This window comes from Rhinopithecus roxellana, chromosome 2 (genome assembly GCF_007565055.1).
Source record: "Rhinopithecus roxellana isolate Shanxi Qingling chromosome 2, ASM756505v1, whole genome shotgun sequence".
Taxonomy (NCBI): Eukaryota; Metazoa; Chordata; class Mammalia; order Primates; family Cercopithecidae; genus Rhinopithecus; species Rhinopithecus roxellana.
In genome coordinates this window covers 96240480-96266935 of record NC_044550.1, presented here as the reverse complement: position 1 = coordinate 96266935, position 26456 = coordinate 96240480, and the positions used below count along the sequence as shown (strand labels likewise).

At 33.1% G+C, this 26456-nt stretch overlaps 1 protein-coding gene across 2 annotated transcripts in view; it reads right to left on the bottom strand.

Moving 5' to 3' along the window:
* Window positions 1-26456, bottom strand: part of TLL1 (tolloid like 1) — a 235514-nt gene that overhangs the window by 101109 nt on the left and 107949 nt on the right. For both annotated transcript variants that reach the window (XM_030926364.1, XM_030926371.1), the window contains exons 2-6: window positions 16111-16221; window positions 12702-12782; window positions 11049-11201; window positions 10407-10524; window positions 3641-3819 (exon numbers count right to left, since the gene is read on the bottom strand). In XM_030926364.1, coding sequence (XP_030782224.1) covers window positions 3641-3819; window positions 10407-10524; window positions 11049-11201; window positions 12702-12782; window positions 16111-16221 — 642 coding nt within the window. The remainder of the gene's footprint in view (window positions 1-3640; window positions 3820-10406; window positions 10525-11048; window positions 11202-12701; window positions 12783-16110; window positions 16222-26456) is intronic.

The window sequence follows — 26456 nt, the reverse complement described above, 5'->3', positions numbered from 1 at the left end:
CTTTCATTTAAAAATGAAACAAGTTTATTCTTGATGAAAAGGCAGTTCTCCTTTGAGATTAAGAAGAATATGCTTCAGAACTTGAATTTTTTTTAAATCTCCACATCTGTTAGTTTAACTTCTGGACATCTTCATTTTTAATAGATTTTTCAATTGCCTGTTTGTATCTGTATTGTAGTATTATTTCTCGAAATTTGAAAAGAACACAGACCTAAATTCAATGGTTCCAGAAAGAAACATTTCTTAAAACAGAGTTTAAGTTTTAGTGATTTCACAATTTAAGTACCCAAAGATTGTGCAAATCATATCACTTATGTAACAAAAAGCTTTGAAACATCAAAAGACAAAGAAAGATGAGCTACGGGAATTCCAAATTCACTTTTGGAGCTAAAAATGGAACTATTATGCCATTCATCTACTTAGGTATTTAATTCCATTGCCATATTTCAATTAAACATAAAAAGATCACATTAATAAAGAGTTTTCTAAAGGCAATAAAGAAATTGAGTTATGTCTCTCCTACATGTGATAAAGGAAACCCGGGGTATTTGCTTGATAATTAAGAATGAAGAATCAACCTGGAGTTGAACCCAAGTCCCAGACCAAAGTGTTTTAGTCTGTCTTTGAATGAATTTAAACAATACATAATTTAAAATTAACTAACCAGACCTTGTCATGAAATATGTGCTCCACAAATCTCTGATAGGTCTATTTATGTTATAACCATTCTTGGGAAATATTCAACATTCTCTTCAACCCATAATAGAGGCAAATGTTAAAACTCTTGTCTCATAAGGCGTCTGAAGTCTAATGTAACAAATCCACAATGAGATTTTCAAAAAGCTATGGATCTAATTTTATACTTACTAACCTGTAAGATTTCAATTTAGAGTATAATATGGGACCAGATTCTCTAACTAAGGCAAAATATTCCATAAAAATTTCTGAAAGTAGAACATTATGCAACTTCAGTAATACATTTCAATGCATCTAACTTGAGAACATAATGTGTATATGACACAATTTTTTTTTTTTAGTTAAAAACAACATAGCCATACATAGCCCAAATAACAGAAAAATAGACTTATTACATGAAAGAAGGAAAGAGAAACAGAATACATAGCACTAAGGGAAACCACATTTGACAATTTTAAAAACGGCAAGCCTCCTTCTTGAAATCATATTCCAACATGGATTAGATCCTTATAATAATTTGGTTCCTATCATAATCACTGATTTTGCATACAAATGCGAAGCCCAAGTGTGTGCTTATTAGACATCACCCTTGACTAAGACTTGATCTTAAGTTTCTGAGTTTCTTGATCTTAAGTTTCAGCAAATCACAAATTTTTTGAAGATTAATCTTCAACATGAACACTTTCATACTGGAATTGCTCTGTTACAGTGGTTCCCATCATTCAGGAAATCTCACCCAATAAATTATTTTTTTCTGTTGGCCAGAAAACACTAATAACTCTTGTTAACAGCAAGTTCTCATTTATGTGGTAGTTGAATTAACATTCAAATTTATTTCCTCTTTATTTCCCTCCTAGTGATATATAGGATGAATCTTGGTAGTCGGTTCATGCATTAGAGTCTTCTATATAGAGGAGTATAGTTTTTTAGACTAATTTTTGATATTTAACTCTACAGATCACTTTGCCATTCTTCAAATTATTTATTTCCTTGGCTTCCAGGACACCACAATCCACTGATTTTTCTCTTACCTTTTAGGCAATACATTCTTAGTCTTTTAGGACATACTCTACTAAATATTGCTTAAATATTGTTTTTACCCATTTTATATCCTCAACCTTTTTTCTTCTCCTTCCAGTTTCTCCCTAATTAGTCAAATCTATGTCAAATTTTTATCTTTAGACACATCCTGAAGTCCAGACTCACCTTTCCTTTCTCTACAAAATAAGGATCATACAAAGACTTTTTAAATTCAATGATATGCTAAATTGAATCATTATTTGTCCTACTTTCTCAAAAACATGCTGTTTTATCAATATTTCAATATGTCAAATGTCTCATGTGATGGTACCAACATTCATCTTCTGGCCTAAAAAGAAAACTTTTGAAGATTTCCCCTTACATGATGATATTCCTCTTAAAATATTTTTGAAAGACTATTTCCTCTTCTTCCTTTTGACATGTACTACCCTAACTAAGAACCTAGTCATCTCTCGTATATACTTATTTAGGTTTCTATTAGGTTTTCTGGACTTCAGGCACATCCCCCCACACCCAGTTAATGATCGCTGGAAGTCTGACTGCGAAAATGAGTTCTCTTTATTTTAATCTGAACTTTTCCTGCCTATAATGCTTTAATTATTCCCCACTAGCTAGAGAATAAAACCTGAATTTCCTCCCCAGGTTTACATCATAGAGAATCTTCTCTAAGTAAAGGATAAGATACCAACTAATCTCCCACTTGTAACAGCATCAACCATAATGGTCACATAAATATAATTCAATTTTCTGTAATTGTAGCTTTGCTCATGAAGTTCTTTTCACTTGAAATTTAATCACCCTTCTGTCCGCCTGAAATACTTCTACTTTACTTCTGAATTTCCATTCCTTTACAACTGCCTTGACTCACCAAGGCACTTTTCGTCACGCCTTGCTTGGACTCTACAGTATTCTCAACATATATTACTAACTACTGTCACTCTTCTCACTCATTTGCAATCATTTATACATATGCACATATCCCACACTAAACTTTGTAGTTTTCATGACAGTATCTTCAATGCCTAAAATTGGCTCAATAAATAATTGGCATCAAATATATAATGAGCAAATAAAGAGATCAGTACTGTTAATTACAGAAGGAATTCAATGTTTGTAACAAAACTGATCATGAATAAGAAAATAAAAACACATTTTTACTTTGCTTATGCTTAAAATGCATACTTAAAATACCTTACGAGAAAATTCCAAACAACAGAATATTTTTTGGCAACTGAAATATACTGATCTTTATGTACATAAAAGTGAAACAAATAAAAAGTCTTACATTGAGGCCATTATCAAATATCAATTATCAGAAAAAAATGGATTTTAAGTAGAAATTACATTTCAATTACTGAAAACTTTCCTAAGAATTTGTCTTGAGGGTAGTCAAGTTTAAGAGGAAAATCTCAGAAAAAACTATTTATATTAGCTTGGAAATGACTCATTTCACTGGATTTTCTCCAGAAATTGTACCTGGTATAACACAGATTCCTATGGTAGCAGCACGTTTTATGGCAAACCTTGGACCCTTTTAAAATCCTTATAACATAAATTATAGAACTTAGTACAAAAAACGTATAAGTAAAAAAGAAATATTTAATAATATTAATTTATGGTTCAATCGCTCACACCCATTCTTGGAAAGCACCAAAGTTTGGAAATAAAACAGCTAAATCTTAAAAAAGAAAGCAAGTCTAAAAATTCATGAAATCACACAGTCTCCAGGAAAAAAAAATTAAAATATAAAATCATCATGGGTAATTTTAAATCAAGCAAAATGTTACTCTATCATATCAAAAATATAAGTTTACATTTTTGGGAAAGTGAAATAATAAACTGCATAAATACGATTCAAATATACCCAGTCAGCCTTAAACCCAACACACCCTATGCCTCTCACCTGGCTGGATGTTTTCTCTTATGATAGTTACATGGTTATCTCGATCTGGTCGTGTATGTTCATGCCAAAAGCCTATCACGTGGCCCAATTCATGAACAACAATTCCAAATTTATCACAGTTCTTGCCGATAGAGATTGCCTGAGGTCCATTTCCCCGCCGACCTACATAGGAGCAGCATCTGGAAAAAAGGAGAAAGTGGAAATAGTGGTGGAAAGGTGGTGCCGGACAACTGACAATACAGTGAATTTTTTGTAAAGAATAGTGATGAGCTATAAAGTCCAACACATTCAGGAGCAGAACAACCTCTTATTACTACATATGACTAGTTTCTGGTATCCTTTCAAATTTAAGTTCAACAAAAGTTTCCAAATAATCAGTTCAAGTGCTTTTGTAATTATCTATATATTAGAAAATACGCTTACATAATTTTTAGAAGCATTCAGAAATACATCAGAAAATAAAATAATTATCATGATGATGACAATTATATCATGATGATGATGTTTTATTTCTGAAGACATATAGTTCAGCTGAAGACATCAATACACATTTATTTCTAATATAATTTTATCCTCAGCATTCATATTAATTACTTAGGTTACTACTTTGTCAGTGTGGTTATCTGATGATAATTCAATATTACTTCAGCATTAAATGTAAAAGTAAGGAAAGTTTATTTTTCCTCTTTGAGAAAAACGGAAATTTATTTATGAAATATGTTGGTTAATCAAAAAAAGAAATTACTTTTTCTACTCATGGAAGAATTTTTTTAATAAAAGAAACGTTTCAAAGAAGATGTTAATTAAAGAAAATTATTTGTGCCTGGTTGCAGTGCCTTATGCCTGTAATCCTGGCACTTCAGAAGGCCACCCTGGGAGGACTGTTTGAGGTCGGGAGTTTGAGACCAGCCTAAGAAACATAGTAAAACCCCATCTCCATAAAAAATTCAAAAATTAGCTGGGCAAGGAGGTGCAAACCTATAATCCTAGCTACTTCAGAGGCTGAGGTGGAGGGATGACTTGAGCCCAGGAGTTTGAGTCTGCAGTGAGCTAGGATCATACCACTGCACTCCAACCTGAGCAACAGAGTAAGACCCTGTCTCTTAAAAAACAAAAAAAAAGAAAGAAAAGAAAATTATTTTCAAAAGATGAATTAACTAAGGTTAACGGTTAACTGGTATTAGGAACTGAATATTTATGTCCCCCCCAAAATTCATATGTTGAAACTTGATCTTCATGGTGATAGTATTTGAAGGCAGAGTCCTTGGAAGGTGATTTGGGGATAATGAGGACTCTGCCTTCATAAAAAGATCACTGCCTTTATAAAAAAGGCCCCAGAGAGCTCCCCTGACCCTATCCACCATGTGAGAACACAGCAAAAACACATCTCACATCCGTCTATGCACCAGAGCAGGCCCTTACCAGACACCAATTCTGCAGTGCCCCGTCTCCAGAACTGTGAGAAATAAATGTTTGTTGTTTAAAAGCCACCCAGTCTATGACATTTTGTTATAACAGCCTGATCAGACTAAGACAAGTAGTAAAGAAAAATCAACAACTGGGAGTAGTATAATGAATGATATTTATGTGATTTGTGTCAAATGAGCAGTCTAATAATTGAGGTTAATTTTTTATTTCATCATCTGAAAGAATCTCCTGGACTGTCAAATAGAATGTGAAACATTCAGGAATGTCTTTCTGCAAAATTTCATCAATTGATTGATATTTATACATATTCAATGATGTTTTTCTTTTTGCTTTTTTTTTTTTTTTTTTGTAAATGGAGCTTTGCTGTGTCACCCAGGCTGGCATGCAGTGGCACTATCTCGGCCCACTGCAAACTTTGCCTCCCAGGTGCAAGTGATTCTCCTGACTCTGCCTCCGGAATAGCTGGGATTACATGCACCTGCCACCACGCCAGGCTGATTTTTGTATTTTTAGTAGAGATGGGGTTTCACTGTGTTGTTCAGGCTGGTCTTGAACTCCCGACCTCAGGTGATCCACCTGCCTTGGTCTCTCAAAGTGCTGGGATTACAGGTGTGAGCCATTGTGGCCAGCCTCAATGGTGTTTTTCTATCCAAATTATAGAAATTCCATCTAGTCATTGTGTGTGTGTACAAGTGTAAGTGTATGAGTGTGTGACAGTCACAAATATTCTTGGGACACAGGGTGGGAAAGACTGAGTACACAGGATGTCCACTTTAAAACAAATTTTAAATGGCATAATATTATAGTAGCTACAATTATAAATACATCTAAAATGTTAATAATTAGAGTTTAAATTAAAATAACATCAACAGCACAGCAACAGACTGCACTAAATAGTTGGCTTCAAATAGTTGGGATCATGATGCACCAGACATTGCCAAACACCTTTTCTGATTTATTAAATTGGAAGAGAAAATTGCCCAAAACTAATTGCCCAAAACTAATTGACTAAGAGGAATTTCACTATTTCAATTTCTGGGGTAAGTACATTTGACAGCCCTTTTGATTTTCCACAAATATAAATCCTTATCTCCCTCTCCCCTTGCCCTTTTTTTTCATCTTCAAATTGTTTCTGTAGGCTTTAAACACCTAAGAATTTTCATCCACACTATGTCAGTTAGATGAATTGATTTGTACTCATCATTTATAAATTTATCATAGCAGTTAACTGAGTTTAATAAATCAGTAGTAGAAAGAAGAAAGAGGTAAAAGAGTGGTGGGTGAAAAGAGGAATCAATGAAATTTGTTTTTGCCCCAGGTAGTTTTTTTTTTTTTTTCAAATAATATGCTTTACTTCATATATGGGTACTTATTATATATTTGAATATTATTACATGCCTAAAGATATATTAGATGAAGAAAAAACACAAAATTTTCCAATTTTGGAGATATTTAAACTAAAATATTTGCTACCTTAAGTCAATAGTAATGAAACTGAAGCATCTGATGATTATACAGAAACTAAATTACCCCTATTGAGTCATTCTTGCTGGCTTTATTCAGGGAATAAAGTTCTTTGCAAGTCAAAATGTTGGAGACAGTAAAGCAATGTGGTCAATTTATTTCATCTAAAACATCCTTTTTAGCATAATTGCACTCATAGCAATTTCCTATAAGATGGGGTTTCATAATGGAAAGGAAAAATAGACTTCACACTGCCTTATTCAGAGTTATTATTTTACAATGGTCCTGTGAAAAAACAAAAATGTGGTGTTTTGATCCCTAACTAATTAAAGGTCTTGGGGACAGATGAATTCTAGACTCTCAGATTAAGAAAATAACTACATATATGCTTAGACAAATATTAGTCATGGAAAGACAAGGGTAATGTGTATTTTTAATGTGATTTTAAAATGTCTACATATTATCTTAGTTTCTAATGTCATCCAGGTTTGATGCCATTTTCTCGTATACAGCTGTTGGATTTTTGTTTCTCATTTGTGTGCCACTTTTAAAGTTTGGATATTTTAAGGTCTACCTGTAGCCCCGAGCAAAACTTTCCCTATCAACAGAAGAGCCTCACCTCTCCATAAGTCATAGATGGTAATCAGGTAAATCAAAATCTGCTACTTCCTACTTTGGCTTGGTTTGGTAGACCAAAACCCCTTTGGAGCAGTATTTGGTAGACCAAACCCTTTTGGAACAAAACCCCTTTGGAAGCTAATCTATTAGATTATCCATGAAGGTGGAACTGGTTCTGCCTTTTCCTGTGCCATATTTGAAATAGTTTCAATTATTTAGGTTAATCACCATATACCTTTTCATTAAAATAACTCAGTTTCTTTTTTGTTTTGATTTAATAAGTTTTCCAGGGCTGAGCATGGTGGCTCATGCTTGTAATCCCAGAACTTTGGGAGGAGGCTGAGGCAGGTGGATCCCTTGAGCCCAGGAGTTTGAGACCAGCCTGGGAAACATGGTGAAACCCCATCTCTACAAAAAAAAAAAAAAAAAAAAAAAAAAAAAAATTTAGCTGCACTTTGTGGCTGATATGGTTTAACTCTGTGTCCCAACCCAAATCTCATCTCAAATTGTAATCCCCACGTGTCCAGGGACGGACCTGGTGGGAAGTGATTGGATCATGGGGGTGGTCTCCGCTATGCTGTTCTCATGATAATAAGGGAGTTCTCACGAGATCTGATGGTCTAAAAGTGACAATTTCCCCCGCACTCTCTCTCACTCTCCTGCTGCCTTGTGAAGAAGGTACTTACTTTCTACTTTGCCTTCTGCCATGATTGTAATTTCCTGAGGCCTACTCAGCCATGCAGAACTGTGAATAAATTAAACCTTTTTTCTTTATACATTACCCAGTCTCAAGTAGTTCTTTATAGCAGTGTGAAAACAGACTAATACAAAAAAAATGGTACTGGGAGTGGAGCACTGCTATAAAAGTACCTAAAAATGTGGAAGCAGCTTTGGAACTCGGTAAGGGACAATGACTGGAACAGTTTGGAGGGATCAGAAGAAGACAGAAAGATGTGGAAATGTTTGGAACTTCCTACAGACTTGTTGAATGGTTTTGATCAAGATGTTGATAGTGATATGGACAACGAAGTCCAGGCTGAGGTGGTCTCAGATGGAGAAAAGGACTTTCTAATAAATTATTTTTTCCGCTTAAGTTAGCCAGTCTCTGTTTGCAAAGAAGAATCCTGGCTAGCGCACCCCTCTGCCTAACTATATAACCTCCTTGAGGAGAGAAAACACCTTATGCTCAACATTACATTCCCAAAACGTAGTATGTAACTGGGACAAAATAAGAACTCAACAAGTATAGGAACAAGTGTTTACTTTTTTCTTTTTTTTTTTTTTTTAAGATGGAGTCTCGCTCTGTCGCCCAGGCTGGAGTGCGGTGGCGCGATGTCGGTTCACTGCAAGCTCCGCCTCCCGGGTTCACGCCATTCTCCTACCTCAGCCTTCCTCTTAGCTGGGACTAGAGGTGCCCACCACTATGCAGGGCTAATTTTTTTTGTATTTTTACTGGAGACGGGGTTTCACCGTGTTAGCCAGGATGGTCTCGATCTCCTGACCTCGTGATCCACCTCGTGATCACGCCTCCCAATGTGCTGGGATTATAGGCGTGAGCCACCGCGCCCGGCCTGAAAGTGTCTACTTTTATAACCTGAATAACCAAATAGACCAAAGTTAAATACCATTTAATCATAAAATTTAAAGGTTAAACATAAATCTTTAATATGTGTTTAATCTTTTAACACAATGATTTAAAGATTAATCACAAAAATTAATTTTTATGTAATTTTTTAATTTTTTTGGCAATCATTAAAGTAGATTTAAAAAGTAAGATTGTTCCACAAAAAATTATCTAATAACAGAAGTCATGTAAATAGAATATATTTAGCTATAAAAGGCTACCTAATAGACTGAGGTAATAAACATACTTACATAAATCTCTCGCAAAGAATGAAATCAATGTCTGTCATAAAATAATCTCACATTTTGCAAATAATAATCAATCATCTTGCAAAATAAATAAATACCACTGATGACAATAACTATTCATTGAAAAATACTTCATTGAAGAAAAAAATAAGGAAAAGAAGAAATAAGAAAGCAGTTAGAGAACCTCCTCTCTGACCTGTCTCTGTAAGAAGTAGCTGAGAAAGTCTGATGAGCAGCCTGCTAATCAGTTACAACCAGAGTTCTCTCATATTGTTATACTAAGCACAAATGTAAATGAAATACTTATAGCTCAGTTCAAACCTTTTACCAGTATAAGGGTGAGGGTTAAAGCATATATCCCACTGAAGATGAATCAAAGAGATCATATTTTTAGAAACATGCATGTGTCTATATATACAAACATACCTGCAGTCATACATAAACTATACTTGTATACAATTTAAGAAGAGGAAATACGCTGGAGATAAGTGGCAAAAAGTTCCGACCTTCACCTTTGCTTATTATATTTTATTATTTTCTCATCTACCAAAGGCCTGACATGGAAAATGTACCAATAAATGTTAATTGAATAAGAGCTGACTATAGTGGAATAAAGTGGGAAATAATATTTAATTTTATAGTTTCATATATAATAGTCCTTCCTACAAATATGGGCAAGATTATTTTAGCTCTTATTTTAAAAAATTGCAAGAGTTACCAGTTGTCTAACTTTGTAGGAGAGCTGAATGAAAGTGATAAAAGCATTATTAAATGGTAAGATGTGTTTCTTATCAGATTAAATTTAGAAATAGAATTGATGTATGTTGCCATCAATATCAATTACACTACCTTGCAGGCTCTCAATGAAAAATTACACTACATATTGTTAAACGCTACACTTTTATTGCCACATTGTTGTCTTTTGTTATGAGATGAAAGACCCAATATTGAAGCCCAATGGGAGTGTTAATGTGCTTAACTTGACAAGTATCTTATTCTAGTTGAGCTGAAGTACTTTGTGCACACCAACTACCAAGCTCTTTAATAATTTAAATGAATTTTTATGAGATTTAAGTGAAGTATTATCATAGAAAAATCATCATGAAATATGATGTTTTATGAAACTGTGTCAACAATGGTAATTCCAAATGAAGTTAGAATGATTATAATGTTTTGCCAGCCAGTGATCAATTCCTATACAAGTATCATCTTTCCTAGCACCAAAAACACAACACAGAGAAAACTTTGAACTGTAAAATGAGTAGCAAGATAAATCACCAAAATTCAGCATTACTGAATCTTAAGAAATAAATCTTACCTATGGACATTTAATTTTGTTCCTTTTAATTTATTTTTCCTTAAGTCAGTCTCTAGTTCTACTTACCCACAAGGCCTATAGGTGAATACAATGTAACTTTCTTCATCACTTCTTTCTATGAAAGTCACACATGTGTGCTTTTCCCAGTGCCTCATGGCCTGCTTGAACATGGCTCTCTGGCTGCCTAGAAAAAATGTGTGATGTTAATGAAAAGGTGGCTGCCCCAGGAAGAATGCTGCTTGCTGGATCCTCTACCTTAAGTCTGGCTGAGCAGTGTAGAATGCCACCACTATCATCAACCAAATAATACTACTTTATGGCACCACAAATGAGTCATTGTTAAGAACGGACACTCACTTTATAATCAGAGGGCTTAAGCTCACTATCTCTACAAATATGTGACTACAAGGCTCTATAAATGAGGCATACATTCTTCCTGTCAGTTGAAAGAGATCAGCTTCCAAATTTGACAGGCACATCTGAAACTGTTTAAAAACCAGAACAGTGCTTTAAACTCTTAGAATACAGATCAAATATATTTTTTCAGTTTCAAAGACACTCTACACTAATAACCTAAGTTAATGAAGGAGTTTTCCAACCTTGACTTAATACTATGTATCCTATGTTAATATTCTATAAAAACAGACACTTAATCTGTGTGATAGTTGTTATTTCTTTAGGAAAACAGACATTCTGGGAGTATCTTACCAGTGAAGTTGCCTCCTATAACATAAGGAATAACGCCTCCAGGCCATATTCTTTCCGTTCTTGATGTAGCGGCTCTGGGAACTCGATTTTTCTCATTTTGCCCTGAGAATTGTAGAGGTACTTTACCCTTAACTGTGTTGTTTTGCTCCAAGCCTGCAGTGACATTTAAAACATTCTGTGAAACAGAAGTTCTTGGTCAGGGAATCATTTACCTCTTAAAGGAAAAAAGTTAAAATGTCTTATTTACATATTTTTTGTATAAATGCCAGAAGTCAAAATGCATTACAGAAAAACTTCAGCTATATTACATACTTGAACAAAAGCATTAAAATATTGAAGTCTTTCATGTCAAAATACTATTTCTTAATGTTCTGTGAGTGAATTTTGATGAATATCCATTCAACAGCCTAAAGTGGATAGAAGTCAGTCAGGCTTATAGGACATAGAACATTTGTTTTCTGTTTCCTGTCTTGCTAGCTCACTACCAATTTACCAACAGTTAAAACAGATATTGTTTATGAAGTCCCATGATATTGAAGATTCTTGTTACTCCTGCTAGTTTCCTAATCCTTCAAATCTGAACTGATATTCTACAGTACAGTCTAAAATTAAGAATATTAGATTATACAGATAGTAAATGAAGCAACATTAACACAGATATGATCTCAGCCTCCCATACCACAAGCTCTCTCTGTTCCAGTTTGCTCAGGATTCGTATTAAGGCACGCAGCACAATTTAGAGGTCGGTACACAACACGAACAAAATGCATTCTATTCTGGAGCAGCTTTCAAGGCTATAGTCTTTTCCTTTTCGTAACGGCCTTTCATAATATTTTTGTTGCTGTTTTTGTTTTTCCTAAATTTACATGAGTATTCTTTTTTATCTGTCGCTGTCCATATGAATATCCTGCCACTGGTATATACTTTGACACAACAAATAGGGATGCTGTCTCGAACATGTCTATCTTTTCAATAGCCTGGAGCAAAGCATCTTTTCCTGGGAAAATTATTCCTTAGAAATACGTACTTCAAGATTTAATTAATAATCCATCAATTTAAGGAACGTTACAATATGAGCTATGCATACGGGATTTTAAACAAACCTCTGAAATCTACAAATAGTTTTTAATATATTCTATACTGTAAATATTAACTAATTATGAAACCAGAGGCAGCTTTTCTGAATGTTTATATATATTTGTAACTATTTTCTATTTTTTGAACGGTCAAAACATTTTAACTTTTTAAATCCAGTAATTAGTTTTCCATTTTACTTAAAGTAGATTTTATTTCAAAACAAATAACCATGATATTTTTTCATTTGATTAAAATTGATATAACTCCAGGCTTTATAAAAATACCTTGGTGTGATACCCAATTGCCTGGAAATAAGTATCAATAATAAAATAAACACCTGATACATGTTTCAATAAAGCGAAGCTTAAAATAAATTAAAAGAACATTTCAAATTATTCCAAATGAGTTCTAAAAGGCTTTGAGCAGATATGAGCTAGCAAAATAAAAATTTTTAGAATATATCCTTTACATACTTCACATCATAATGACACATTGATTTTAATAAACTGAACTGCTATGAGTATAATATTTACTGTACATCAAGTCAAGCGTCTGCAACTTTAAACATTGATATACCAAAGCCAATTCTTCTTATCCTGTCTATAAGTTGGTAGAGGGCCCCTCGCTTCTTTGACATAGCATGGTCTCCAAGTCCACCTTAAAGAATAAAAGGAAACAATTTACACACAAAATATATTAAAGTTCTTGCAAATAAAAAACAGTCATAGGCAACAATGATTTTTCTTTGTTTTTTTTTTTTAATGTGGTCTTTAAGTATCGAAATTATGAATATCCATGAATCTTTGAAGAGGGTAAAAACTCTACAGTAACCAGTGTTTGTAACTAAAATAAAGGGATGGGGAGACTCAGAGAGCAATGTAAATGACTTTATTTGGACATCATGACATTTGAGTCATCTATTGATAATTTGAAACATTTTTTCTTTACTGTGACCTTGACATCACATAGTGCTATATAGAATGACAGCAAGTTGTTCTGCCCTGTTGATTGCATGCCAGCAATTCCCCTAATGCAAACTGAATATTTTTGGAGGCCAAATCGGCAAATGGAAATAAAAACATTAGAAGAGCAAATGTGTAATGCACGTTTTCTTCCAAAGCTTCCATGAATTTCAAAAACTTTTTAAAGCATATCACATTTTAACAATATATTCAACTACATTTTGAAAATTTAGTTGAATTTATAGAAATCAAAAACATAATTTGGAAAAAGCCACAAGAATCCAAACAAATGTTCAGCTGCAAAATATATTGTTACACTGTGTAATCTGAAAAATTTATAAAAAACAGAGTGTAAAAAAGTCTGTACTGCAAAAGGAGTAGGAAATAGTAGGAATAAGGAAATGTGTGTTCTTGCAGTTTTACCAACAAAACCTGGAAAAGGTAGATTCCTGTCATAAGTCAGAAAGCAGAGCATTTGGCAAAAATTCAAGTCTCCAGATTCTCGTTCCAGGGCTTTTATAAAATGTTACTCTCAGTTTTGTCACCTATTTTCTCTATTCTTCTTGAACTTTTATTAGACAAATAAGAAAAAGTTTTTATTGAGCAAACAACCAATATAACCACTAATGACATCTTAACAAGTGCCTATGAATTTGTAGTAACAAGGACTGTCTATGGTTCATAGAGTATCTTTGGGCTAAGACAAAGAAAGCCATAATTCCATGAAGACAACAAACTATTTGTAAATCACTTGAACTATTTCCTTCCAATATCTATTTTTTATTAAAATTAGGACTGAACCTAATTACCTAGACTGAAGTTAAAAAATAATGATAAAATCTATTGCTATATAAGCCTCTTAAAGAAAAAATCAAACAAATCCTTATAAGGCAGATAGGTTAGAGTGCTTGTTCACTGACTAATAATCTACTTAATTACTTGCATTACATGGCCACATTTTTGCTGTGCATCTGAGAAACATTTTTGAAATTTTTTCATTGCACATTTTAGAAAGATGAGGTAATACTTAAGTACACTCATTCCTAAGCAATTAGGAGAAACATTTTAAAAGTATGATGGCATCAATGATGTTTGAAATGACCATTATGTAACAACTATATTTATATTACATTGTTTGAAATTCAACTGAATAGTGCAAGTTACTATTGAACTTTCAAACATGTACCTTCCACAGAAAAATTTAGAATACACGTTTTTATTATTATCAGCATAATCTGTTTTATTCTATGTCTAAAATAGCACTATTTTTCTTCCAATTATGATGGTGTCAGAATTTAACAATAAATAAAAATTAAATAACATTTTAAAAATTTAAAATCATAGAGAATTAATGTCTTCAAAATAATGGGAGAAGGGAGGTCAAAGAAGGGATCTACAGCTTAGAGCTAATGAAAATTTTAATAAAAGTTGGAAATGCAACTTATAATAAATCTAGCATTTTATTGTTGCATCATCGCTCTACTGTCCGGAACGCATTGCCTCTGTGACAGTGTTACAGGTGATACAGCAACTGGAGATTTGGCCAGTAAACGTAATCCACATGGACGCACTATCTGTGATGACATTGCACAGCAATATTAGCACCCATACTGACATATGTTTCAGAAAAGATTGCCACTATGCATAACAAACACGAAAGCACACTCTTTTTAAATGGTATGTGTTATTATTTTAGGTGAATTCCTTAGGCTTTCTCTTATATACTTCCTATTTTAAATAAAAGTTTATATCTGATAATGGTATTTTGATTATATAGAATAATATCCTTATTATTACAAAGTGCATGCTAGGCTACCTAATAATATTAAAGTATGTTTTCTGCAGTTGACTTCAAATATGTTTTAAATACACTTATGCATGTATGCCCACACACATACGCATACACATACACACACATTCTGTGAAAATAATAAACTGTTAAAAACTGCTGAATCTAGGAAGTAAGAATACCACTATTCTACAATCTAAGAGGCAGAAATATTTCGATATATTTAAAACTAGTCATAGTAAAAAGTTGGAGAAAAAGTAAATTGGGTAAAGTAAAAAGTCACAGTAAAAAGTCTTAAGTCCATAATATATATGTATATTCGATACCAGAAAGGAATACATATTGTATTTCCACAGGATAGAAGAAAATAAAAATACTAAAAAGGTAGAATGCAATGAAATCAAAAGCATGACATGAAATAAATACTTTAGCTATTCATATAATTACAGAAAGAAATTTTAACTTTCTAACCTTGCAATTTTCTCCAAAATAACACACAGATTAAAATTTTACCAAGATACTATAAAGAATTTTGAAATTGTAATTTTAAAAATTGTTAAATGAGAACTGAAATAATCCTTTACATATATCAAGTTTCTTACAGGCATAATTCAAACACGTTTAAATCAACTAAAATTAAAATTGCCTTCTGGGGTTTTCACAAAAATGATATAGATATATAAATTTTCCAAATATTATTCCTATATAATTTCAAATATATTTCCTATATAATTTCTCTAAGAATATTAGAGAAATTTTACATTTTGCAACTCAGTATCCAAATGAGAGGCAGCTTAATATAATATGCAAGAGGATGAAATCAAGCTTTATTCAGAATTGAATTCTGGTTCTGACATGGTCACTTCCTGATGACGTGACAATTAGAAAGCTGTATAGCCTTCTAAATCTCAATCTGCTAATTTCTAAAATCATAGTAATATTAGTAACTACCCTGAGGGGGTTGTTATGAAGATTCAGAAAGTTAATATCTGCAAAACACTTAAACCAGACCTAGTATGTAGCAAATACTACAACGTGTTTGGTAAAAAAAAAAAAAAAAAATTAATAAAATGAAAACTATGAATAAAACCTGCATTTCTAAATATGTATATTTATTTATAGGAAGTCAAAGTTGATCCACAGGAGATTAAAAATGATCCAAAAATGTTTATAGAATTTCAAGAGTACATTTTCTCCAACATAAAGACAAATTTTCTGAAACAATCAACCATACCTGTGGTATGTCCAAGGTTTCCAAAGGGATTCTGCGTAAGGTCAATTGTCCTATCTATTTGAAAGATATTTAAGTCTTCATCATCTAAGGCAATATCGCCCCAAAATACAGCTAAAAAAAGAAAAGTTGAATTAAAATGTAAAATATTTCCATGAAATCAATACAAACAAAGCTAATTAGAAAAACATTGTTAAAAATATGGAAACATGGTCTGGATAGAGACAGATCTTTCAGAAAGTAATCATAACTGAATGCATTGGACCTGTTACAGGACAAATATTAGCCACCTGTAAAGGGCATAACTCCATTTTTTTACATGGTTGTTTGTAGAGGGGGGAAAATAGTTTCCTGGAATAAGAAGCTTACTGATTTATGGGAATTCTAAAGAAAAAGTAGGCAATCATGAGCTAATTCGCAAACATGAGAAAATCGGGTAAGAATGTCTGCATCTTCTGTGGATTCTTATGACCAGCAGCAAGTCTTCACTGAGAGGAAAAAGGAAAGGCAGTAACAATTAAACCATGTGATATTTTATAAACTAAGGTAACTTTATAATGCAAGGTGCCATCAAGACAAAAGAATATATATAGTGCTATTGTACCAATTCATTCACCACATTTCATACAACTTATAATACACTTTATCTAAAGATGGCATTGCCTCTGAGTCTCTGTAAAATGGATACATAACTACCAAAAGTAATACGCAAGTCAACATTTATTTAGGCAACAACTAGATGCCAGATTTTTTATCCTTAATGACAAATATAACATGGTCCATATTTTCAAGAGCCACTAAGTCATTACCCTAAAACCTGAAAACACTCTGATTATATATATATATATATATATATTTTTTTTTTTTTTTTTTTTGAGTTAAGGTTTTTCTGTTACCCAGGCTGGAGTGCAGTGGCATGATCGTGGCTCACTGTAGCCTCAACCTTAACCTCCCAGACTCTAGTAGTCTTCCTGCCTCAGCTTCCCAAGTAACTGCAACTACAAACACACTCCACCACGCTGGGCTAATTTTTGTAATGCCTGTTTTTTTTTTTTTTTTTTTTTTTTGTACAGAAAGGGTTTTTCCATGCTGCCCAGGTTGACAAAGAACTCCTGGTCTCAAGCAATACTCCTGCCTCAGTCTCCCAAAATGCTGGGATTACAAGAGTGAGCAACTGCCCCCAGTCTGACTCTATGTTTTATACCTAGTGTTTCATGCTACTTAAAAAGCAAAGCTCTATAAACCATTGTGAAACCATGGGAGAGTTCACTGATAACTAGTATGTGAATTTCTCTTTTAAAGTTGGTCTTATACATTGATGTAACAATAAAATAGTCTCCCTGTTTATTTGAATACAAGCTAGACCAACTAATCCCTTAGTACTGCCAGAGTCAAAGCACAGTAACTTTAGGAAGCACAAAAAACTTGAGAAATAATATATTAATCATGAGAAAGTAGAACATTGAAAAATGCCTAGAAATACAGGGATATTTCTTTTTTACAATTTTACCACTTTTCTTTATTTTTAAAACTTTCTTCAGATTTTCTTCTGTGAAACCAAAAGAAAAGAAAGAAAATACGTTAAAATTGTAGAAAGTAACAAAATCCATGCTTTTCAAATTACTGTCTTTTATTGGATTTAAATCTTAATATTTATGAAGTTTACCACTACAGAGAATAAGTTATTTATAAAGTTTAAATTAGCTTATTTATGAAGCTTAAACTTCAGTCCTAAAAGCTGTGCAATGTTTTAGGCTTTGATCAAAGGTATATTATATAAAATTATTCATCCAGTGCAAAACTGACATGAGATAAGAAGGAAGGGGTTAGATTTATGTGTGAATCTAGAAAGGAAGAAAACAGAAATTAGTAAAATGTAGGTTATCACTTCAACATATGGAAAAATCTTTATTATAATTAGATTTAACTCTTAAACCCCTCACTGGCCCTATTTCCAATGGAAAGGCAGTCTAAAGAAGCAAAGAAATGCTAACTTTCTTTTACTATCATAGCGGCAAAGCCACAAAGAGTGTACAGAATAGTTTATAACACTAGCTAAGAGGGTGGTTTTGATGCATGAAATTGAATCAGGATTCTAATCAGCTTCATACAGATGCAGCAGTAAACACTAATGCTCCAGCATCCCTAAAGCCAGACCTCCCAAGAAACTTATCCAAGTTAAATATTTTACCAATTATAATATAATGCTTGTTAGTTTTCATAAAAATACATTTTACACTTTTTAAGATTGTAAGGTAAATCCAAGTTAACTAGTTATTTGAAACTTCCATCAGGTGCGTTTACAATGCAAATACCTGTGGGCATCCATTGGCAGGGACTCTCAGCCTGTCTCTTCCTTTCTTAGTGCTGGTAGTGTGGTGACCACTAGACACTGAAGCAGTGCACTAACTTTAATTTGCATAAGAATCATAGCGAATCTAGCCAAAATGCAGACTCTGATTTGCTAGGTCTGGAGAGGAGCCTGAGATTCTACATTTTTAACAAGCTCCCAATCACTACAAATGATTATCATTGTCATCATATTTATTAGTATTAATTTTTTCTGCAAGAATAAATTCCCACTCTTCTTTGAGTCAGATGGTTGACCTGAAAACTGAGGCACTCAACTAAGCAAAATGTACTTTGTCAATACTACATTTCAAATAAAAGCAGTACACATAAAATAAAATCCAAATGTGTTTTAGATTTTATTTTCTTGTAATGGCTTTTTATATGCAGTAGGATTCATGTCTTGGTGGATTATATCAAACACAGATGAACAGTCCAAGAATAAATCACATCACAGAAGCAAAAACATTACTTCTGGGGAGAAGAAAGGGTACCAGGCTAGATGATACTTAAAAGGAGAAAAAAACGTTCTGGAGGACATAAGCTCATTTATTTATAGGTATTTTTTATAAACTAACAATTGCAGAATAGTTTGGCAGTGATTAATACACCATAAATTGCTTCAGGAGAAAACCAAATATTTCTTTGAAAGAAAGCAATAGTGAGTGACTAAGCCAATTCATTTAGGGCCAGACTTGACGTACTGTAGCCCATATACATCTTTAAATCTTGATATTCTCAACAGAAAAAAAGGCACGTTAGAACACTCAACCTGTCATATAGTTTAGAATGCATTTCTTTCTTTATATTGCACACACTTGAAGATTTCCTTAATTCGTCTTCTATTTAAATCTATGTCCTATTTCTGTATACTAAAATAGTTTACTTATGCATTGGTACAGTAAGTTGGACCATGACAATTTATACTCATATGTATTAGAATACATTATAATCTAATATATATTTGATACTTAGGGGCAAAAATACATATGAAATTCTGAAGTCCACTGTGGAATTTTGTTTTCGTTTTTATGTGGTATTTTCTATTTATTTTACCTCTGAAAACAAAGTTGGAGAGAAACAGTCTTAAAAGTATGAATTATTGTTTATTTGGCCCATTTAATACATGATTTGAGGTTAGTGAGATCAGAACAAAAAAATGGGAAAATGGTTATTGGGACAATACTAGGAAAATGTTCAAGTGCAATTAGAATATTTACTATCTGCTTGGATTCTTATGGTCAAATAGGGGCTTGGAGCTAACCAATAGGCCAAAATTAAATGTCAGAGAGAACAATTTTTAAGCTACATGGAAAACCGCAGGGTTTGTTTTTCTCCTACAGGTTATTTGCCGTCAACGCACAATAAACATTAAAAAAAAAAAAAAAATCAGAGACTAAAACAGAAAGACTGCTTTTATTATGGTATGCAGAATAAGTGCATTTTATAAAATAACATATGACGAGAATAAGCAACTCAAGATTGTGATTCCCTAGGCCTTAACTTTAAAAAATGCCACTTCCACCCATGTCCCCAGTTCCTCAGTGAGCTCTAACTCTTCAGTCTGAAGCTGAGGCCATCAGCTTTAAGGAGGCTTTAAGTTTGTGATTTCTAAAAACTATATGCAAAAGTATGTACGAATTTATAAACACAAACACCATCTATTTTTCTGGGAAAAGTCCACAGTAGATTGTCAAAAGGGGTCACACAAAGTAAAGAACTTTTGCCAAGGGTGAAGTCTTTCTATCCACTCAGGAGAAAATACTTGTAAACTAAATACCCTCAAGAAAATGAATACATTTATTTGAATTAACACTAAGATATCTGATAGCTGGTTACCAGTGGAGAGCACACTGACAAGAAAATTGAGTCTCCTTAGGCCTTCACAGAAAAATCTTCCCAGAAACCTGCTCTTCCCATTTGCCCTAATTAAGTGTCTCTACTTTCATGTCCTGACTATGCTTCTGCCAATAATAAGGCAACACACAAGATTTCATAATTGTTTTCAATCGGCTTCCTCAATCTAATTTTGAAAATACTGACAACAGGAAGTATGTATTGCTCACCTTAAAATCCTTAATGCCATAGGACCAAAAATAAATAGGTCTTCAATATACACATTTTGAGGTACAAAATTGTGAATGAGAATATACCATGAATTGGAGTATAAGTTGTGTATAACAAGAGTCCATAGAAGAGTTTATGAGGCTGCATGTGTTACCTATTTGACAAATTTATCTTAAAACCAAAATATTAGATATTTAACTATTCCAAGAATAAATATTTCCAAGCTCCTCAATCTCTAGTGGATTAGTGTTATAAACATTTTTAAAGCAATTAAAAGATAGCTGCCTTTCTTTTTTTATTTTAGTAGCATATATTATTAAATGTAATTACGGGAATTGTGTCCCCTTTACTCCAGATACCACACTTACATGCCCAGGAAATACATGATTGAGCTAGAAGATTCATTATCTTGAGATTTATGGGATTGGAACAGATAGCTCAAAGATTCAACAACAGCCAAAAGCATTTGTTCATTACACTTTTTCCATATACAGTTTAAGCTTTCTGCTTTTATTGATATTGGATTTAGGGAGGAAAGATGATGTCATGTGAACGTCTGAGAAGGCTGCTTTGACTGTTCTTGCTCACAATGAAGGCATAATGAAATTTTTCTCAGACAAAGGCAACAGTGAAGTCTCAAAAGTCAACTATTTTTACATGATTGACAGCCACTGAGCAAATTCCCAAGGAAAAGTAAGACCTGGCAAAAGTTCTAAGACATACATTTTAGCTAATCTTATACCAGTTAAAAGAGAAAATAATTTTCTGGTGGCATTTCATGTGCATAGAATAAATTTCCCCCAACAGGACACACAAAGTTATTATAAATTCCAAATTTGAGAAACAATTATCAAAAATTTTAAAAGCTTTTGATACAATAGAAAAATAAATACAAAAATATTTTATATAGAATCAGAAATATTCTTCAGAAAAAAGACATGTTTTAAGATAGTATGTGTCTTTCGTAAATTTCTAATAGAAAAGAAAGTATTTGCAGTCCAATTATTTTAGTGTTTGTTCATGCAAAGGCATCCCATGCAATGTTTTATTTAAAACATTATCATATTTTTTTCAAAATCTACGTTTCCACTTTTACCATACACTACCACATAAAATCAACCAAATCATCTAATCTACAATTAAAAAGTGTGCTTGCAGTGAAGTACTAATGAGTTAATTAAGATTGTTTACTCATCCTTTCCTTGCACACTGGATTGGAAGGTGCATCTAGGTAACTTGATTTTTACCTGACCATTTGAAAACAGTATGTCTTTACCCAGTGTAGAATTTTTGAAGGATGGTAGGAGTACAATATAAGAAAAGTAGACTTTTGATAATTGACTCTAGGAAGAAACAAATAAAGAAAGAAACTGTCGAAACATACTTCAAATTTAGAAGTTCCTTCAAAGAGCGTAGAACTGCTCCTCGAGTTAAACACAGTCTTCTTCAACAGACACATGAAAAAACGCTCATCATCATTCGCCATCAGAGAAATGCAAATCAAAACCACAGTGAGATACCATCTCACACCAGTGAGAATGGAAATCATTAAAAAATCAGGAAACAACAAGTGCTGGAGAGGATGTGGAGAAATAGGAACACTTTTACACTGTTGATGAGACCGTAAACTAGTTCAACCATTGTGGAAAACAGTCTGGCGATTCCTCAAGGATTTAGAACTAGAAATACCATTTGACCCAGCCATCCCATTACTGGGTATATACCCAAAGGATTATAAGTCATGCTGCTATAAAGACACATGCACACGTATGTTTATTGTGTCATTATTCACAATAGCAAAGACTTGGTATCAACCCAAATGTCCATCAGTGACAGACTGGATTAAGAAAATGTGGCACATATACACCATGGAATACTATGCAGCCATAAAAAAGGTTGAGTTCGTGTCCTTTGTAGGGACATGGATGCAGCTGGAAACCATCATTCTCAGCAAACTATCACAAGAACAGAAAACCAAATACCGCATGTTCTCACTCATACGTGGGAATTGAACAATGCGATCACTTGGACACAGGAAGGGGAAACATCACACACCGGGTCCTATTGTGGCGGGGGGAAGGAGGAGGGATAGTATTCGGAGATATACCTAATGTAAATGACGAGTGAATGGGTGCAGCATACCAACGTTGCATATGTATACATATGTAACAAATCTGCACGTTGTGCACATGTACCCTAGAACTTAAAGTATAATAAAAAAATTAATATAAGCATCTTAACGAATTCCAATGAAAAAGCCAAAAAAAAAAAAAAACTGTCCAATTACTTTTTAAATCAGGAAATAGAATATAGTCTTAATACACAATCAGATGTGAATCTGAAGTGTAAGAGAAACAAATCTATATACATATACAGATACAGACACATTCTATCAGTACCAGGACTGCTCTGCCAGAAAATGAAAATATTTGATAATAAAGACATTTTTCATGATATTTATTAGTTTCAAGATGAATCAAAATTGATCAATCCATTCTGAACTTAGACACAAGCAGCATGTTGCCTTTTTCAATCTTTTTCTGTTTTAGCATAATTTTACATTGTGGATATGATTAAATGTTAAATTTCCAAATAAACATATCTTTCTATTTAGGTCAGAAAACAAAATTGTTCCCCTAACAAAAGATCCATTGAAATATCATATCAATCTGCATTTATAGCCCACGATGTCTGCGGATAGGATTTCTCAGGACATTTTTAAAATATCATCCATACCACAAATATTCATTCTGAACTCTTTGTCTCAAAAGAGAAAACATTGACAGAAAAATGCTTTGATCCAGAAATGTAAAAATAAATATTGGAACTTTTTTGTGTGTATGGCCTAATATTTTCTCTCCTGAGCTTTAAGAAAATAAATTATTGTATTTCACAAGTTTTTTTAAAACCTCCATTCTTACACTGCTCAAATATTAAGTATACAATCAACCACTAGCAAGATTTGGTTTATTTATATTTCCCACGTCATACATTTTGTAAGGACACGGCAAACATTTGTTTTTTCTTCCCTTATGCCTGTAATTGTTTACATTTGTGGCCAGGGTGGGAGTCAACCCTGATATGTCTTTTTGAATTAAGTTTCCTTATTTTCTAAATATTGACACTAGGTCTTGGAGTAAATCTTGATCTCTTTCTGGAAGTAAGATTGTTCACACAAATTTGCTCTTTTTTATATATATGGCTTAATGGTTTACCTACTGGATGGTCATTTCTTCACACAAACACGAGAATCTTTTTTCTCACTTTTCCCCATTTTTATTTAGTCTATTTTTATGACAGGTTGAGAAAAACTGTACTACAACCTTTCTGGTTATTATTACCTGTGTAAAAGATTTCCCTTTCGGCACAAATCAAAGTCCGGAGTCCTTTGTCTTTGGTCAATACCTCACACTGCACAGCCATAAAACAACATGGCCTCAGCGAAATAATCTCTCCAAAATTTAAAAACTCACCGACCCTCTGAAACTTGACGTAAATATATTGATTTCTATTTCTTCTTTGCATAGTCTTAGAGACGTTAAACAATAGGAAGAATATTTAAAGAGAATTTTACTCTAAAACAAGCACAAAATTGGAGATCTATGAAGTATTCCTCTCCATATTATTTGTAATGTTTTACAGCTTTACTTTAGAAGTTTCACAGTGTCAGTAACACATATTGTTATTAAATGCATGATGCTTAATATTAATAAGGCACCCTCACTGACATTATTCTATTTGAGGCACAGAAAATGCTGATATCAATGAATTCTATTAACTTGCTGATATAATTTACATCTGAAAAAACTTCCCATTCTCTTATTGCCTATCATATTATTTGGTCTCTAGACTTTGCTTAATATAGCAGTCTGTTAACTCTGATGACAGGTCATTTCTTAAAGTAAAATTATTCCGAGTCAGAAACATCATCTATCTAAGAGTTTCCCTTTGAAATCATGCTGATGATCCATCTTAAACACAGCAAAGTCTCATATAGGGAATGAAGATATAGATGATTATTTTCTTTTTGGGTTTGCAGAAACAGGAATGGTGCCTGCAATGGCAGACAGAGATGATACACTTTATTGAAAAATGAAAATGATGTGCAAAGAAAACATTTGCTAAAAGAAAATGGAGTTCATCATAATTTGCATACTGAGAGCAATAAAACCACCTAGGGCTATGCCCATGTTCTAGGTGTAATTTCAATGTTGAGTAATCTGCCAGTGTTGTTTCAAAGCTTGGTTGAGATAATAAAGGAAAAGATGTTGGAATCCGGATACATATGAATATTAAGTAAATAAAATCTTCATAAATAATTGCAAATCACAGTCCTTAGTATGTCCTTTTAAATTTTACATATTTAGAACTGACATGGTAAGTTTCAGCTAGTAGATATAAATTGGAAATTTGGCCCATCCAAACCTCCAATCTCCCTGCAGCATTACTGATTAACTAATTTAAAATGCATACTTTTACTCAAAGCTTATCAACTCTGTAAATCTTGGACTCAAGATAGAACTGTAATTTTCCACTTAAATTATTCACAGCAAAAAATTGTTGAAGGAATCCTTTTGTAATCTTTGGAAAACAAACAAAAAATCCACAGGTTTCCATGCATTTTATTTTGCTTGTAACAATATAACATCCAAAACATTTCAGTAATCACTGTCTCTTGGGGAGTGAATGTCAAAATCTATTGAACTATCTGGTTAACTGAAAGAAAACCTCCTTTTCAGTAAAACGAGAAGAATCATGGCGGAAAAAAACTCTGTAGAGGACGAAGGCAGTTATCATCTGCTGCTGTTATTTACTGAGTTTCAGATAATTATATTGGTTACTCTCTCATGTGCAAAATTTTAGAAATGCAATAGTTTATCAATTGGGCCTAAAATTTTGTAAAGAGCTTATTTATATTGTCACTTTAATGAAGCCATGGAGGCTTACAAAACAAACCAATGTCTAAAATGAAGCCCTCCAAAAAGAATAGAATTAAAAAAAAAAAAAAACTGTTTAAAACATTTTATTTTACTCAAACGTTGAGACAATTTAATTATCTTTATAATGTATTGAACTTATATTTTGCCTCTGATATTGTGCTAGGCAACAGGAATTCAGAAATAAAGCAATGACCCTTAGAAATGAGTAAGTTAGAACATTAAGTAGGCTCTCTTAACGACTTAAACTCCATTTTAAATTGACTATTTTGCCTTCTATTTACCATTTAAAAAATTCCAGTAGGCTCAGGTATTTGAAGGCTACTTTGAATATTAAAAATAGACTTCTCTGCCAAAATTAATCATCTTCCCGTAGCAACTGCTCACAAGGTGTCTAGTTTTACCAGTTCTGTCCATTTGGTGCTAAGTACACACAATCCTGAGTTATTTCTGAATGACAGCCTATCACTACAATTGGCTGCACATTTGAATTACTTTATTTTCTTAGGCTGTGTCTGCAACAGCCATTAATTTTCTACTTCACAAGAGACCACTAACTTAAATTCAAGAAGAATATGCTGTAGAGAATAGAAGGATGTTTCCAGGGAGATGCAAACTTTTGATGAATTTGCTTGAATTTAAGGTCTGGGTTGAGCCTTGCAGAGTCAGAAACTCTGTCTTGTCCATGTTCCAGAATCCATTACACTTGGAAAGACAGACATCCCTAAGACAGCACATATGACATTGCTACTGTGAAAATAAAGTGCCGGCTCATGATAAGAACTGTAAAGCAGATTGGACACTCAGAGTGTCTGCTCAACATATTCTCAATATCAATAAAAACATGTGAAGAAAAACCATGCTCGCAAGCGTGCTTGTTAAACATGGAGCCAGAACAAGGAAGATTACTTACATGCTTCCAATGTTTAATGATAACATGGATACAGTTTGGATAGGCACTTTCAACATTTGCCTCTGAAACTGTCTTTTTATCCT